Raw genomic sequence first — 18,336 nt, forward strand, 5'->3', positions numbered from 1 at the left:
AAAAAAAAAAAACACAGCACAGATTGTTGTTCTTCACAGTACACTCAGACATTAGCAAGAAAAGACTACGTCCATATAGGACCTTCTCACTCCATCTTACTCCCAAACAGCTTTGTGACCTAATGTGACGACATTTGGCTGCTGATAACATGTTTGTCTGTAGACATCTCACTTTCCCAGTGGCCACAAACAAGTAATTTCCTCTCTCACTTTCATTCCTCTGGCATAATTGTTTTGTCTGACATTTTCTCATTTCAGTCTTTTTGAGCTAATCATCTGTGACAGCTGCAATTCTTGGCTGTTTGTCAGATTTTCTCTCTGGTTTATTCCTGAAGTGAAGACATAAGTAGATGCAATGAACTTGTGTTCACTTAACACAAATTTGTTTTCTTTATGGGAGCAGAACATGTTCCAACACCCGTCTGAAACCCCTGCAGGTTAAACTGAGCTAACCAAACACTTTAAAGGCTGATTAAGTTTGGGAAAAGTCGCCAAAAATGGACTAAAAAACACTTGCAAACCTTGCGAGATGAAGGCTACAAACAAGCTATAATGTAGCAACACGGTCGACCCGTTACATTGGAACACAGGTGATAAAGACAAACACTGAATTGTTTAAGTCTGAAATATAAAACCACTCCTATTTTCTCACATCCAAATATTCCGAGAGGTTTTTCCCGTTCAGTCAGCTTAGCCCACCACATAATTCTTATAATTGTACGAATAAGTCTACAATCTGTTGAAATTTGTTTTTGCCTTCAAAATGAGATTAGGCAACTTCCCCTACTTTACTTTTTGATCCTCCAAAAATCAGTTATTCTCATCTCTCCACCGCCCTCAGCGTGCATCTGTCTGCTGCCTCTCTCCACCGCGGCCGGAGCAGCAGCCGGCTTCGCTTCGCGGAGGTTCCTCTCTGCCAGCAGCGCCCAGACAGAGCAAGCCCAACCCAGCGGAGAGAGAGAGAGAGGGAGCGAGCGAGAGAGAGAGAGCGAAAACGGTAGGAGAGGCACATAGAGAAAGACCAGCTTGCTCAACAGCTGAGCAGAGCACTGCGCTGTCTGCTGCCTGCCCCTCCCCCTCCGCTGCACAGACACACACAGATGCTTGCCTGCAGCCTCACTCCCGTTCACACAGCCTCATCCTACTCTCCCACTTGATGATCGGCACTTATTGCAGAGGAGCGACACCAGGCTCGAGGACAGCGCTGGCTCAGAGGAAGCCTTCGATGGGTCCCCTCCTCTTACATGTCCTCTTTCCTCCTCTTCTGTTTCGACGCTCTATCCTGCCTCTCCCCCCCCCCCGCTCAAAAACAACACACAAACAGGCGCCGCTAAACATGATTTACGGCTCCATTATCAAAGGCCAGAGGCCCGGAGAGAGACGGCATACGCCAGGGAGGGTGAGAGAGAATGAGGCAAGAAGGGAAGAGTGAAAACTAGAAAATGAAGACTTGAATATGGAAAAAGAAAACTATGAGTAAACGACAAGCGTCTAACAAAAAATCCCCCATATATCTAGGTCTAGTTAATAATATCAAGATATCGCATATATCGATTTTTAGCCTGGAAATAGAGGCATATGTATTTTGGAGGCCCGGAGAGAGACGGCATACGCCAGGGAGGGTGAGAGAGAATGAGGCAAGAAGGGAAGAGTGAAAACTAGAAAATGAAGACTTGAATATGGAAAAAGAAAACTATGAGTAAACGACAAGCGTCTAACAAAAAATCCCCCATATATCTAGGTCTAGTTAATAATATCAAGATATCGCATATATCGCTTTTTAGCCTGGAAATAGAGGCATATGTATTTTGGTCCATATCACCCAGCACAACACTTCAGTGATTCATCCCCCATGAGCTTTATCAAAAAATTTTTAAAAAAAGGGTTCAGTTCAATTGATAATATGGCTAAGTAACAGATAATGAAAAGGCCCTCACATCACTCTCCCACATTTTGGCAATGCTTTTCTCAGATGGCAGGTAGCCAAGGTAAATATGAAGTATCTGTCACGTTATCAGCAGCCACAGGTTAACATGAACATAGGACTCATATCCAAGTTCAAATCTGACTCTCTCTCCCCTAACCTCCTCCTCCTCTCAAACTCTGACCTGGCGTTTCCTCGCCATGTGAGTGCAATAATTATCCTATACACACAAATCAAATACATTGTCAAACATACTGCAAGAAAAATTAGGTATTCAGGTATGTGTATTTATGGGAAAGGCAGAGCTTGTTTCATGTGGTTAAACTTTGGTTTCGTGTCGAACCACAAAGACTCTCAGACACCGGCGGAAACATTGTCTCACTCTGAGCACTTCATAGACAGTGGGAATTAAGATATTCACACTAAAATTGAACCAGCAGCACATCATTGAAGTTATTCTTCAATCAAAAACAAAAACAACTGTGATAGCACCATGACACGGCTGCAGCTCTTGTTCCATCTATATTGTCTGTGTTGTTTGATTAGCCAGGTATAAGAATGCCTGTTATAAACACATCAGCATTGATCTGCTATAAAACTCCTTGTTGGGCCAAGTTAGACCCGAGGAGATTGATGCACTTCACTGAAGATTCAAGCCCCTCAAACGATTGTCTGCTTCCTCCAGCAGACCCAGGAAGAACAGTCGATCGATACACGGTGAGCAAGAGATAACTGTCGACGAGACAAGCGCCAACACCAGATGATGGAAATAATCATCACCAGAATAACTAAAAATATGATATATGTGTAACTGAAATGACTGATGTAGACTGATGTTCATTAGGTAGAATTTGATGCGTTTAAAAATATGATCTTTCAAGCTCTTTTTGTATTTCGCTGAGCAAGCAAGTTTTCACTTGTGGCACATATAAAGTTGAGAACCTCACCTTCATGTTTGCTGCTTGCTGAGCATTCAACACGTTGTGTGCTCCCAACTGTGGCCCTCCTTGGGTGAGGGTCTCTGCCAGCACACTGCCTCCAACACCGGGTCCAGCACCCACTTGTGCCCCCTGCAGACCCTGGCCTTGGTACTGCATTCTCCCCCGGCCTGCTGGTCCCAGAGCCCCGTTCATCACCTGTCCAGTCTGGTTCATGACCCCGTGACCCTGCCCACTGTTCAACATGGCCTGATTGAAACCCATGGCTCCATTGCCTTGTCCAGCAACTCCTTTCTGGCCCTGGAGAGACTGGTGATTGGGGGAGCCCTGCCCCAGTGGACCTTTTCCAAGTACAGCGCCAAGCTGACTTCCCACCATGCCTCCCTGTTGGGGGCTGGTTCCCAAGATAGAAGAACTTCCCGGTCGCAGGAGCTCAGACAGCTGCTTGTGTTTTGCGGCTGCATCTGGAACGATGGAGTTGAGACTAGGACCCCCTCCACCTGGGCCCCCGTTGGAGGACATCCCCATCCCCAAGTCTCCATTAGGAATGAGTTCGTCTGGAAGGTTGTTTTCCAGGTCAAACAGAGACACAAGATCTGAAAAAGGAGAGAAAGGGAAAGAAGAATTAACCATGAACACTGACGCAGATCCTTCAATAGCAACTAAAACTGAACTGCAAACCACCAGTATTAGAAAGATTGCAGAATATTCTAATCACGAAATTCTGTGGTTAGTCTTTTTTGCTCACAAACCACACTTTACAGGAAAATGCACCATGGTCTCTTTCAAATTAATCAAAATGATAAGGGTATGAAAGCATCCTGAAAAAACTTCCCAACTTTTTTATAATCATGTTATTATTTGATATTGTTTCTTGCCCTCTCCCTGTTTTGTCAGGTTACAGAAGATCCAATAGCTGGTTTCTTTCTACTAATTTCACAAAGGTCCCTGGCAATTTGTTAACTTTAATGTGCATATGCACAGATGGCAACAATGCATGTGCACAAATAACACTTAAACAGTTCAGTGCCTGTTTTAACTCCAAAGCAGTGTGGACTACAAAAAAGTTCAGAGGAACAGATTTCGCTCTGTAGCTTAGATCACTCTTGTGGCTGGGCAAAGGAAAAGTAAATATGAAGACTCAACACACACAGAGCATTAATGAAGGTTACAGTCCAAATCACACGTCTGTGCCAAGGTCCTTCACATGCAGGTGTGAAATTGCCTCAGTGTATCAGCCAATGAAGATTTTACCAGCACATCAGCCACACCCCCACACACGCCTAGCCCAGTGTTTAGGGCCAGTGGGGTTTTAAGTCTGGAAAAGACATTGTGTTCCTCAATGCAATAAGATGGCAATTCATATTTTGAACAGTGCCTAAAGTTAGAGTAACAAGTGTCAGGGTACAGCAACAGACATGGATGGTGCATAGTTGATAGCAAGCACATGTGCCTCATCTGAGGGCCATTCAGCAACAAGATCGAGAGGACACGTATATGAGAGTAGGAGATTTTGAAGAAAGACTGTTCATATATGACCTCAACAGCAACAAATACACATCACTCCGCCAGAGCTCAAGAACAAGCCCTGCCAAGACTATCGCTGTTTTCAGACATGACCTGCGGGTAAAGTCTGGAAAATTAGCTACAGAGTTTACCCAGAGTTTGCCTTCCATACATGTACAACACAGCCAGAGTTGTCTGCACAGACGTGTTCACAAAAGCAACAAATCCTCCGCATCATTCAGACGAAAGGTGGAGCCGGGTGCAGCCGACCGAGTCAGGAAGTGTCGTATTAACTCTGCTGCGTAGATCATGTGATTTTCTTGACAACAGACAGACATCAGTGTCGGCTCTTATCACCACAAACACTCTTGACATCTTTGTTGGTGTTGTCTATGTGCGTGTCATCGCTTTTTCAACGAGGTATATTTGTTTGTTTTTTTCACAGTTTTTTTTTCTTCATTTTTGCAACTGTCGGGCATTAGAAGAGTCGTCTTGCAGACGTAGCATTTTAGAATATGTATCCATACAATTAACAAATCCCTTTGCATGTTCTACAAACACAATAATATCCAGAGTAATCAAGGGATTCCCATTAATCATTTTATAAAAAGTTTCATGATTAACTGACAAATGTTTTACCGTTGCTTAACTGTAGTTCTCAGTGCAGCTCCCTCTCTCACACCATGTCTCTCTCCCACACAAACACAATTACAACTGAGGCATCGGCCATAGTCAGATTCGCTATCCATGAAGTTTTTAGCATCCCCAGTAGGAGGGCAAAGCTCACTTCTACTGTAGTAGTGTACATTCCCACAACGTGCATGCAGTGCTCATCAGGCAGATCGACCTCAACATAACACCTGCGCTTTCTATTAACCACTTTATTTGATTCCCATTTACAGAGCCAGGGCTGTGCACAAACACCAAGTCTTTATTTAGCACGCACACACAGAATAAACACCTAGCATACAGTGAGGAGATTTTTAATGACACAAAGTGCACTGGATTAAAATCCCTTACTCCACCTTGAAAAGGAAAAAGATGGACTGGAGCCAAAAACCTAGCTGAAGGAGTCAGTGCCTTCAGCATGGTGAGTATCGTCCAAAGACAGAGTATGATTTGAATTCACTCATTATACAACAAGGATATGATGACCATATCCATATGACAAGCAGTGTCAAAAGAAGCAGGCACCAACTAGATAATCCCAACACTTGAGTAACACTATTCTCACCTGAAGAGGACACTACTGCTGCCGGTTGTAATTCGCCCAAAGCCCTTCAGCAGGCATGTGAAAATGTTCAATTACACTCTCCAGTGTAGGAGATAATGACAGGCTATGTAGAGTCCCAGAGTCAGAGAGATGGAATAGAGATGAAAAGCATAAGATTTTGCCCCACTTTCTTTTCTGGGTCGCTAACCAAGGATAGCAGTGTCGAAGGGGCATAAAGATCCAGACATAGAATTATAAAGAACCAAACAAAAAAATATGAATAAGGTAGTGAAGTGTGCTGCTTCTCGTGAGCAATTCAAGCAGAAACACATTAAAAAGTATTCATACCAAGAGACGGCATGTGTGTCAAAGTCTTCAACGACAAAAAAACGCTTGAGACAAAAATTACAATGCTACAACAGGGTGAGAAAACCAATATTTAGTGCATCTATGAAAGACTGAGAATGAAATGATAATCTAATAGATTATCTCCTTCATGCACGGTGCCTGATTGTATAACTGAGGGAAGGCTACCTAATGTTTTGCCATGTGCAACAATTAAAAAAGCTTAATTAACATTGAATGGATGACACAATTTGAATCATACTTTTTACGACATGTCTTAAGACAAATTTACATGAATCCAAACTCGTTTTAAATGGGACATTTGTTTTAAAAAAACTGATTTGTATTTTGCATGCACTCGTCTGGAAGTATTGAAAACCGACATTTCTTCACCATTCGTGTATTTGTTGGCGTTAGTGTCAGAAATCTTTGTGAGTAGAAGCCTTGGATACAATTTGAGACGATTAAGTTTTCTTCAAACTTCAACATGGCCTTTTGTTTAGCACTGTGTCCGAATGCAGCAAGCATACATTTAGAATAAGATATTTTTTATGAGATCAAAATGTTAGAAGTGCACGTTAGAATAAGTAAAACATCAAAGAATACCTGCAATTGATAAAATTATCAGAACTTACTTAAGAAAACCCAATTTTAGTTTTTACCACACATTTGATTCGCAGTACATTAGTTAAACCTTTACTATGGTGCTTTATAAGAAAAGTTATAACTACTTCAAGATGTGCTTAATTAGCAGCACACTGCACTCGTAAAGCTGGGGCAGCAGTCATTTGCTGCACCGTGTTTATGTAAACCACAACCATTCATGGACAATGGCAAGAAAAAGAATTGGGCAAGGCTACTCAATCTTAGAAATCTGAGAAAGGGTTTTTATTCAGTTTGCAGACAGATGTAAAATAATTAGCTCAGTGTCGTTTAAGAGGATTTAATCATGCTTTGGATGTGTTAGATGTGAAGGGTAAGGACAGAGGGAGGAATAGACGTACAGAAGGATAGACGTACAGAAGGCCACCGGGCAGCGTTGGCTTGTTGGCATCTCGTGCCACCCACTCTTCTCAGCATCTCAATCAGTTCCACCTCAGCTGAGACAGTAGCCAGCAGAGCTAGCGCATCTTCTGCCAATGCTTTGCCATGCTGGTGAGAGGCATAACATTTTTAACGGTTGACCGTGCTTGGACATGTGCTGATGCTGATGTAGCTGAATAATGCTCACCCAGGGGTTGGCAATCATACACAGGCCAGACAGAGGACGAGGAACCCCCGCTAGGTAAGCAGTAGCATTAGAGAGCGGCTGGCCCTTTCTCACCTCTTGCGCTGACACGCCACTCAGGCTTACAAATGACAACAAGCTTGACACTTGCCTGTGGCCACGGGGGCAAACACAGACTGACACCAGACCAGAGAACCATAAAAAACGGAGACATATTAACATAAGCATCAAAGACTAGCTGCTAATCTCTGGCTGTAAGCGACAGCGACTGTGCACTGGATTGGACCTGGCAACGGGAGGTGTCTCTGCTATCTGTCAGACAACCAATAACGTAAAGGCTTTGTCAATAACAAACATGAATCAGTCAGCCAAACCCGGAAGGGAATATTGCTATAATACTATTGTGCAACAAATCTGGGAAAGCCAATACTTGCGTTATAGATTTCAATCTAAGTAGAAAATTTACTTTGAAGTTTTATCATCACCGAATCATTAAAGTTGAGATTTTAGATTGAATTTAATACGGTGAAATGTTTTGAGTTGAAAACCATCTTAGACGTTGTGTCATTTCTAAAAACAAAAAAAATTTAAATAAATCTTTTCTTTTAGAATTTCAGAATGGGAAAATCTGATTTAAAAATCAGGGGTACCCAGGATAAGTAACCACATTTGGATTGGAAGTGTCTGGTAGGAATGTAGTGCAATAACTATGTCATCCATGAAAAAATATTACATATTAAATTTGTCTTGAAAATGCACATTTATCCGAAACCAAAAAATTTCCATACGGACCTTTTGGTTTGGTACTTGAGCTACCAAACTGAGTGCAACGAGTCAGCGTGCGGAACTTATTTCTGTGCATGTGGGTCTCAAATTTCGATGGACAACTTTAGCGAAGCACCGGGTGTGCTAAAGGCTCACAGTCATGGCGACCACAGACAAACAGGAGTTTAAAGACCATCCCTCATCACACAAGTCTGCTGTTTGGGGAACATTTCAGTTTCGCAGTCAACTATAATGGTGATGGAAGAGGATTGTACAAAAGCAGTGTGCCGACATTGCGCAGCTGCAAAGTAGGTAGCTGGTAGCACGTCGAACAAGCCGACTCGTTTGAAACAACATCACCAGAGTGATATCCAACTAACATTAAATGGACAAGGAAAAAACGAGTTTGGTGTAAAGCCACCTCCCTGCAGCATTAAAACTGCCGCTTGCAAACAATTCAGACTGTGTCAAAGCAATAACAAGCGTCATATGTGTTTCTAATAGCAGCGGATATGGGTCCGTTCTCTGTTGTTAACATCGCAGGGTTCAAACACATGCTGGAAGTCATCGAGCCACGTAACGAGGTTCCCTCTTGACTGCATTTCGAACAGCAAGTCACACCAACCCTTTATAAACCTCCGTCGCTAGCGTGAGAGTGTTCTCCACAGTGGGAGATATTGCAACCGTGGACAGGTTTATTACAAAAAAAATTAGGGAAAATACATATATTTAATAATAACCATAACTATACAATACCAAAATAGTGAGGTTTAAGCACAGTAGATTTTCTACATGTGGCACATTAATGGACATTTATTTTACCATTTCAATTTTTAATTTTGCTTTGTAAAATTGACTTAGGTAAGAAAGACACAGCAATAGTCTGTTTGTTTGATGTTTTTATGTTCCTCGTTTCTACTGTACCCGAAACGTACCGAATCGTGACCTTTAAACCGAGGTACGTACGGAACTGGGATTTTTGTGTTCCGGTACACCCCTACAGAACACACACCAAATAAACTCAGAATTAGGGCTTTTTCCAACTCAAGAAAAAAACAGCGCTTATCCTCCCATCTGCACCCTGGCACTTAAAATCTTCTCAGTGTACTTAAGACCCTGAGCCGCATCCAGGACTTCAAAGAGAGCAGGAGACACTGGGAGATGTCATACCGAGTGTGTGTGTGCGTGCGTGTACATTGAGATAGAAGGGGCTTGTGGCAGCAGTGGGGGAGGAGGAGGCCCAGTGTCGGGCTGCTTTATTGCCCAGTGAAAGGTCCTGTCAACCTCTGAAAGGATGCACTACCTTGGCTGAAGACCGAGTTCTGTCAAGACGTCTCGATAATGCCGCCATCCGCAGAAAACAAGTCAGACAAAACAAAGAAACTTCTCAGTTGTTTCCGGATAGCAGACAGAGAAGCTTAGAATCTCCACTTCATTTTGAATTAAGTATCTGTACCAGTCATTATGAACTGTCAGATGACAGTAATGAGGTGCCTGCAGTGGTGAAATCCAACATACAGCTTCACTGAAATGAGACGATGATAGCTTGGTGCTAATGGCTGCACCATGAATATCAGCAAAGCTATGTATGTAACTACATAGCAAGTTTACAATATGCAAACTATGCACAGGCATAACTAGAATGGACCCAAAACTGGATGGTTGAAAAGTTCCATAAATTATTTCATTATTAGGAAGAGTGGAACAGGTTTCAATCAGATATACTCCTATAGTACATGTAAAGGGAGTTCAGTGAAAAGTGAGGTCTTAAGAGCTGAAATAAATACTGCCTAAATAATAATGCTAGTTGACATACATTTTTATAAAATATCTAAAAAATCATGTTTTCTATATTTTGTCCGTTTCTCCAATGTCTTGTATTTCTTTAGATTTTCTGTTATGTCATTGTAAATTGTCTTTAGGTCTTGGACTGCTGGTAGCACAAAAAAAAACCACTGAAAATTCTACCTGGGGCTTGGAAAACTCCTATAGACATCCTTAATGGTTTCTTACATTTTACAGATGAAATTGTATACAACTAATAATCGGCTAACTAACATAGATTGAAAATAATGGTTGGTGGCAGCTCTACTATTAATTAGGGCCCGACCACTGACGGTTTCCAAGTTGACATATTTTTTGGCGTCGTCTACATGTCTGGCCCGCCCCAACATTTGCTGTGAATTTTTGGCAAAAATGTCCTGCTTCATTCTCACATGGGCTCACTTTGACATTTAGTGGACATTTTACAAGGGGGGGTGGTAGGAAAACCTCAACAAAATGTCCAGAGTATCTGAACCTGACATTTCAGTTCTCACATACTTCCTCTCTGGAAAATATCAGGGAAATTGTCTGGACTTCAGTGCACGGCTGAAGAGCAATGACATGTAGGCACACAGTGCCATGTTTGTCAAGTTAATTTAACTTACATGCATTTAACTTTGATCTCCAACCAGATGGATGGCAATTCTAAATTCTTGGTGTCTGTCAAACTGGAGACATCTAGGAAAGCATATCATCGTTGTGCTAACCTTTAATCTAGTGATAAGTAATGTGAATGATATGTTGATTCGACTCTCGTTCAACAGAAAAAGACAAATAAGCTCCAAAATAAGTCTGGTAAATTCATGTTGCTAAAAAGGGTCTTCAAGAAGTGCAAAAGGTAGATGCCCTGTAAATGTCCTCTTGGTCTGAAGATCTAAAAGACTCTATCCTGAGGAATAAATCAACATAAACTACACTCAGTGTCGCAGATGCCTCGATCAAGCTCGAACAATCCAACACACGATTGTCTTGTGTTTAGAGTAGAAATATAAAAGAGAAAAGTAGAAGTATATAATCCCCATTAAGCGTAGTGCTAAACAGCAGAAAAACAAATATGGGGGCATCATTCTTGTTAACGGTCAATGAAAAATTTCACAGGTTCTTCCCAGGCCACATACCAGGAATGGTAGATATCAGTTTGGTTAAGTTCTTGTGTAGTCCACATGGGAAACATGTCTTCCTTGGCGGACGTGATGAAACTCATCTCATCAAACAATCCTGCAAATGCCCACACTTCTGTGTCAGCTACCAACCTCGTGCATGAATCAGCGCTCGAACAACACTGGGAAACTTGTGTCTGTGGGGCACGTTCAAGTCGTACAGGTGCATCGATGTTGTGATGAGCTATCAGCTTTTTTTATTAAAGGTTCAGTTTGTAGAATTTAGTGGTGAAGTTGCCATCTGCAGCTGAATACACCCCACCTCACCCTCCCCTCCCAAACATGGATGGGAACCTGTGGGAGCCTTCATTTTTCATAAAAACACAAAAGGCGCTTAGTTTGTCCAGTTTGGGACACCGTAAAAAAAAACATGGCCGCCTCCATAAAGAGGACCAACTCCTGATGAAAACAAAGTATTTAAACATAGGACGCATTCCTCTGGTAAAGAAAAAGATGAAACACACTGGAGAAAACACTACTGGGATTACTTCATATTCAATTTCTGCCAATAATCACATTATTTGTTATCCATTTATTATGTACACTTGGAAATTGGCAGAAATTGAATATGAAGTAATCCCAACCTGTGGGAGCCTTCCGTTGTCATAAAAAAACTCAAAAGGCGTTTAGTTTGTCCTGTTTGGGACACTGTAAAAAAAACAACATGGCCGCCTCCATAAAGAGGACCCACTCCCTATGAAAACATCCTTCCTCTGGTAAAGAAAAAGATGAAACACAATGGAGAAAACACTACTGGGATTACTTCATATTCAATTTCTGCCAATAATCACATTATTTGTTATCCATTTAATACGCACACTTGGAAAAAAGGTCATTTTCGTGTTTAACAGTCCAACTCATCCATGCAATGGAGCAAAGTTGCTCTGCAGGTGGGGCTGGTGAAGAGGCAGACCCTTGGGCTAGCTCCTACTCCTCAGCCTCATCATGGCAGCAGCTGATCCCAGCTCCGCAGTGATGATATGTACATTTACTAACCAATCTTCGGATGTTGGCACAAAACCAATCTTCAACGATAATTCCTCTCACAACTCAACGTGGATCATTGAAGCGTTGAACGAAGGATGGTCTGAATACGACCTGGTGGCGAGGACCGTTATCATTCTATCAGACAACAGGGGTCTGTGTGTTTGTGCTGTCAAGTTTCTGCAGTGTCAGTGAGCAAGGCACTAAAACCAACTCCAGGGATGCCGAATGCAGCATTTCCCCATTGCAAACTACGAGTTTCTCTGAGGGATGTCACGATGCTCACATATTATGGTGCCGTACTAACGGGAGCCTGTCGTAGCAGCTCCTGGTTTCTTGAGTTTTTTATTAAGTTTGCCGTTTGTTTTTTATATTTATTTTTGCACTGCTCTGTGCATCTTCGTACCACACAAGGACGAGGTGCTTTTGCAACTGATCGGACACTTTTACCATCATATCATCAGTACTATTACCATCATCTTGCCACTGTACCTTATCTACCTATTTATCTTGTGTTTCTGTTTTTTATTCTTTCTACCTCAATATTTTTTATTTTATTCTATTGTATTGTATTTTATTGTATTCAAATATACCGGCTGCTATTACGACTTAATTTCCCTTCGGGGATGAATAAAGTAATCTATCTATCTATCTATCTATATTACCAGCTTTATAAATAGGCAGGTGTCTTGGCAAGAAAGAAAATTAAGATAATACTGCCAAACCTTTTAATCACGTTGGGATGGTTTTAACTCTACTTTGAAACCTGCAGAGACAGAAAAGTTGTGAGCAAACTCCCTGTACTGTGATCTGGACTTGAGGAAGAGGCAGCAAAGTTTGCAGGGTATGTATATATATTTTTTTTTTTACACTAGATGCAGTTGCTGGTATTTCTTTTAGTCACATGTGGAATTACTCAAACAATCACACAGGAACTTTATGTACAGTTGCCCAGTGATGTTTGCACAGCCCCAGCGAGGTGGCTGATGAGCAGCTTCTCCTCCAGGTGGATGAGAGCAGCCTGAGGATTAAAGAACACAGAACCATACGTGAGCAGAGGATGTAGAACCCGTTCTTACCTGGGCCGTCCGATCCGGAGAGGGGGGAGTTGAGCTTGGGTCTCTTTGCAGTGGGGGGTCCGACCTCCAGCAGATTGTCAGCCATGCTATCGGAGGCGGATGATGATGATGATGCAGGGAAATAACAGTCCAACTTCGTGGCTCCGGGGAAAATAATCGGAACTTTTCCCCCCAACGTTGCTCGAAACAGAGCAATTTTCCTGTTGTTCTTTTTTGTGTTTTTTTTTCTTTCCTCCTTTCTTTCTTTCTCTCTCTCTTTCTTGAGAGACAAGACTGGAGAATCGCTGCCCGGAGAGGAGAGGCTTCAAAAGGAAGGCAACAGCGCCACGCTCCGCCGCCGAGGATCACCCCATGATAATCCAACACCCAACACCCACATAATTATCCTCAACAATCGCGTCCGAGAAATTATTTCGCTTCGAGGACAATAAATAAACGGTGATCATAAAATATCACACGGGGCGTGAGAAAATCCCTTCGCCCGCAGATCGCCGGTTTCGCGTCGGTGCGAAATCATCTTTTTCGCAGTCGAAGCAAGCGGCCATAAAATCGGACCCGGGCTTAAATAAAAAGAGCAAAATTCGAGGAATATTTTCTATGAGCCGGATTATTTTTCTCGTCGCTGTCTCCCGGTAAATACAGCGACTCGCGGCGGAGGGTACGGCGAGAAGCGGCGCTCTCTAAAAGGGAAATCAAATATACAGCGGGCTGTGGAGACGATAAAAAGCCGAGGAATCCTCACATGTTCGGGTCGAATCTCGTCGGTAGAACCAACACGTCGGTTCCCAGCGCGGAAAAGAGCCGATTCGGGTCCGTGTGAGTGGCTCGGATCGGTTTTTAAAATTAATGCTCCCCCCGAAATCCCGATTCCGAGCCGCGTCAAGATGGCGGCTGTTGATTCCTCCGATACAAAAAAAAAAAAAAAGTTTTTTTTTTCTTCCCAGCTAGACTGGTGGGGGGGAGGGAGGGGAGGGGGAGGGGGGGCTCCGTCGTGTAATGACGTACTGACGTAAGGCCCGTGTGTCCCAGTCGTGCGTCACGTCAACGTACGTCAAGTGGCAAATAATAAAAAAGTAAAAAGAAATATAATAGATAAATGACAAGAACAAAAGTAAATAAATTCCCTGTGTAACATTCTACTAATACATTTTTTTTAAATTTCGATATTATATTGCAATAAGGCCAGCTAATATAGAATATGTTGGTTGAAAGAAGCATGTATTATCACTTTGACGTAGCAGTACTGTTGTAATTAAGTACTTGAATTTGATTTCTTAAATTTATTTATATTTTTACAAGCAAAATACTGTATTTTAACCCCAGCATATCTGACAGCTCAAGTTTTTTTCACCTTCAAAATATACAAACATCTTGTAAAATGTGATTCACAGGTATATCAGACTGTTAGAGCAGTTGAATTGTCTCCACATTAATCACAACATAGTTAGAATGATTCAGTAATGAAAAAATTATCGAAATACTAATGATCTAAAATATAATAACTACTTTTTATAGGTAGAGCAGCTTTTTCCTCTGTATGATCATACGTTTAGAAATATTGTACACACAGGAGTTGAAAGTGAATATGTCAATTTCGATATTATATTGCAATAAGGCCAGCTAATATAGAATATGTTGGTTGAAAGAAGCATTTATTATCACTTTGACGTAGCAATACTGTTGTAATTAAGTACTTGAATTTGATTTCTTAAATTTATTTATATTTTTACAAGCAAATACTGTATTTTAACCCCAGCATATCTGACAGCTCAAGTTTTTTTCACCTTCAAAATATACAAACATCTTGTAAAATGTGATTCACAGGTATATCAGACTGTAAAAGCAGTTGAATTGTCTCCACATTAATCACAACATAGTTAGAATGATTTAGTAATGAAAATAGATCTAAATAATAATGATCTATAATATAATAACTACTTTTGATACGTAGAGCAGCTTTTTCCTCAGTATGATCATACATTTAGAAATATTGTATAGCAAGAGTTGAAAGTGAATATGTCAAGTAAAGGTTTTAAATTATCCTCCAAAACTGCAAATTACAGCCTCCCATCACATTTTATAATGCATTTAAAAAATATACTATAAAAATATTACTGATTCAAACAGGTCACATTTAATCTAGCTGCTTATGGGTGGAGCTAATTTAGACTGTTAAATGATTCCTGTATAAATTTACATATTATCATTTTAATCTGCAAAAATAACAACATAAGCAAACGGAGTTAAATAGAATAAAATACATACAGTTTACAAAAGGTCAAATCAAGTACAAGTACCTCGATGTTCTTTGAGAACAGGTTCAAGTTCACCACTGGAAAACATAACTGAATGTAGTGTACAAGCTATTAATTCAACAAGACAACTTTTCCCAGCAACTGACTTTATTCAATTTTAACCTTCACTTGCATAACTATTAGCGTGCTATATACAAAAAAAAAAACATTTCCAGAGAAAGCAACGATTTATTAAAACTTGTGTGTGGGCTGCTGAGACGCTGCCTACCTGCAGACATCTTGCCTAGTCTTCTTCATTTGGCCAGTTCGATTTTAAAAAGGGAAATCTGTGTTGGAGCCTTACTGTCCTAGCGTGTCAAACTTTTTAAGATGACAAGGTTCACTAAAATTCCAGCTAAGATTCGAGCCTCCCTTTCAAAACACACACAACCACACAGTTTAACACACACTCATACATTTTTACACACATGCAGGCTAACAGCATACACAAATATTATTCCAACATTGTTCAAATAACCCAGTTCTTGAGACTATTTAACACTCTAGTACATGCGGCGATATAAATAATAGAAAATGCTTAGATACTATACAATATAAAGGCATACTGTACATAAAAAATGAATGCCTTGTGCAATTGTGTTTTAACACTGAATATATAAAGGACCTTTCTTGAACGTGCACAACACAACCTGCAAATTACGAAGGAGATGAGACGTAACATACAGAGAAAGTTCATGAGATGGTCATGACACTCTTTGGCATCAAAGTCCCCCCCCCCCGTGTGTCATTGTCCTGGTTCAGAATGTCACTTACATCTCAACAAGCTCTTTTTTGCGATGAGAGTTAAAGTATGATAATAAGCGATCAAGCATGTGAGTTGACATCATTGTCGCAAACAACACCAATCGAGAAAAACATTTTCAAATTTAACAAAAACACATTATTCGAATACAGCAAACGAAATTACCAAGAATAAAAGAAGAAATTTAGCTTATGCGCCTTACCTGACACTCAAGTATGATGACCTCTATTAAGAACTTACACTTTTTTTAAACAAAAGCAATTATTATTAATATCCCTTTATTGTAGTAAGACAAACAGATTTCGGGCTGGTTCAAGAGTTGTGTGCTCAAAAGCGAAAAGCTTATTTCCCTCATAAATTAATGATGTTTAGCTCTTATTATTGCATTTACGTCGACCACTAACCAACATCGGACAAAATAAATACAGTACAAACTGAAACACACAAAGAAATACAACAACTGCAAAAAGGCCAGCTTATGTAAAATACGTTTGGTACATTTACACTGAATTGTATGTATGAAGAAAAGGCACAGCTCAAATTTTACGACCGTTAAGCGCAAAAGTAAACATTCCCGTATAACGTAAGCCTCCAAAGAAATTCAACCAATTCAAGGGTGATAGTTTAAAAAAAAGAAATGGGTTAAAAAGGCACAAGCTTCCCTAATTTCACACATCGACAACTAATCTAACTATTAGGGTATTAATGTGAAAAGCGGCATGATGGAAGCAGACAAATTGTTCTATGTTGTTCTGCAGTATTAACCATATTTGGTTTATTATTTAAAAGTGATCATTATGAAAAAGTCAATTTAAAAAATGAGGTTGTTAATGTGCTGTTCAGGATATTCTTATTGTCAAAAATAAGTCACTGAAGTAGATTTCATGGTAGAAACTTTTTTGCCTCTGAGCACACAATCCTTTCTGCTATAAAACGAATAGAGAGGAGAAGTAACAGCGAGAGATGTGTAGTCTAGTTGTCTAGTCTATTCCGTTTGATTTCCTTAATAATCTAACGCAACAACATGAATTCAGTTAAGTCAAAGAAAAAAAGAGTAATAACACTATAGGAAATACATTTGGTGCCTTTGCCTTTACAGTGCTATTACATTAAGTTTCATGCCATTGCGAGACTGAAGCGGCTAATGCACCCAGCTGACTGGCTGATACAACCTTTCTAATCATAGAAATAACAGAGAGAGAGGGGGTAGCTTCACAATAAGAGTTCAAGTTTCGTGTCACAACAAATACAACGAAAAACACATTTAGTTTTGATTTGCGACATTCCACTTTGATTATCCGCGTCCTAAAAGCGCTATTAGCTAGCACGCAGTGTAAACGGAGGCAAACCTGGAGCAGGCGTTGTCTCGACTCCATCAAAAGTCACAGCTGAGGGTCCATTAAATACTCATCACCACTACAGAGCTCAACCTGGCTGCCCACCACAGCCTGGATCATGGGGGAGGGCACAAATACTGGTAGTAGTGAGTCTCATCTATGGGGCTGTTGTTGCAAGCATGCTGATCAAGAGGAGCTGAGACCACCGAGGCAATACAAAGATCTTTACCTCAGCAAACAAATCGGTTCCTGAAGTGTTTGTCACCCAGCACCTCTCCTCATTAGAGCCTGCATGATCCTGCTACACAAACACCCACTCACACACATTGTCGCCCATATTGATTAGTCTCCGTTGTGCATCGCATGGTGAGTTTTGTGGCTCCGCTGCATTTTAGTGCAGATTTGACCAATACATCTCCTGGAGTGATGTTTGCACTGTAGCATTTTCCATATGCAAGTCCAGCTTTCTGAGCTCTTTGTTGATAAAAGGCAAAATATCATAGCAAAAAACACAGTTGTCAAAGTAAAATCGTAACAAAAGCTGAGCATTTTAATTCCAGAAAAGTTTTCTAATGTACAGTTTTCCCTTTATGCTATTCTTCTCTTACTCAAAAAAATGCTTAGTCTACACATTCTTCTATTCTAGAGGCACTTAAAAAGAAATACGAAAGAAATAATCAAGATTAAAGGTGTAAAGATAATCAAGTATGTTATTGGGAGACGATGGCAGATGTAGCAGGCAGGAGAAGATTCGGGAGTCGGCCGTCACATCCTCCCATTCTCTCTCCGTTCCTGCCCGACACTCTCTTTGTGGTCTACACAGCACCCCCCAGTGATGACATCAGCCAAGCAGATATTACACTAAACGGCATCGGGCCGAACCGGAGAAGAAGCCTGTGGATGTTTTAACAGTCCCAAACATACAGAAAGCCTACAAATGCCAACTGGCAGGAACAAGAGCTTAAAGGGTAGATGA

General features: G+C 40.9%; 1 protein-coding gene across 1 annotated transcript in view; it reads right to left on the bottom strand.

Annotated features, from left to right (window-relative positions):
* Positions 1 to 13,857, bottom strand: part of crebbpb (CREB binding protein b) — a 32,359-nt gene extending 18,502 nt beyond the window's left edge. The window contains exons 1-2 of the mRNA XM_061089357.1: positions 12,967 to 13,857; positions 2,872 to 3,458 (exon numbers count right to left, since the gene is read on the bottom strand). Coding sequence (XP_060945340.1) covers positions 2,872 to 3,458; positions 12,967 to 13,051 — 672 coding nt within the window. The 5' untranslated portion in view covers positions 13,052 to 13,857. The remainder of the gene's footprint in view (positions 1 to 2,871; positions 3,459 to 12,966) is intronic.
* Positions 13,858 to 18,336: the final 4,479 nt, after the last annotated feature.

This window comes from Limanda limanda, chromosome 17, assembly GCF_963576545.1.
Source record: "Limanda limanda chromosome 17, fLimLim1.1, whole genome shotgun sequence".
NCBI lineage: Eukaryota > Metazoa > Chordata > Actinopteri > Pleuronectiformes > Pleuronectidae > Limanda > Limanda limanda.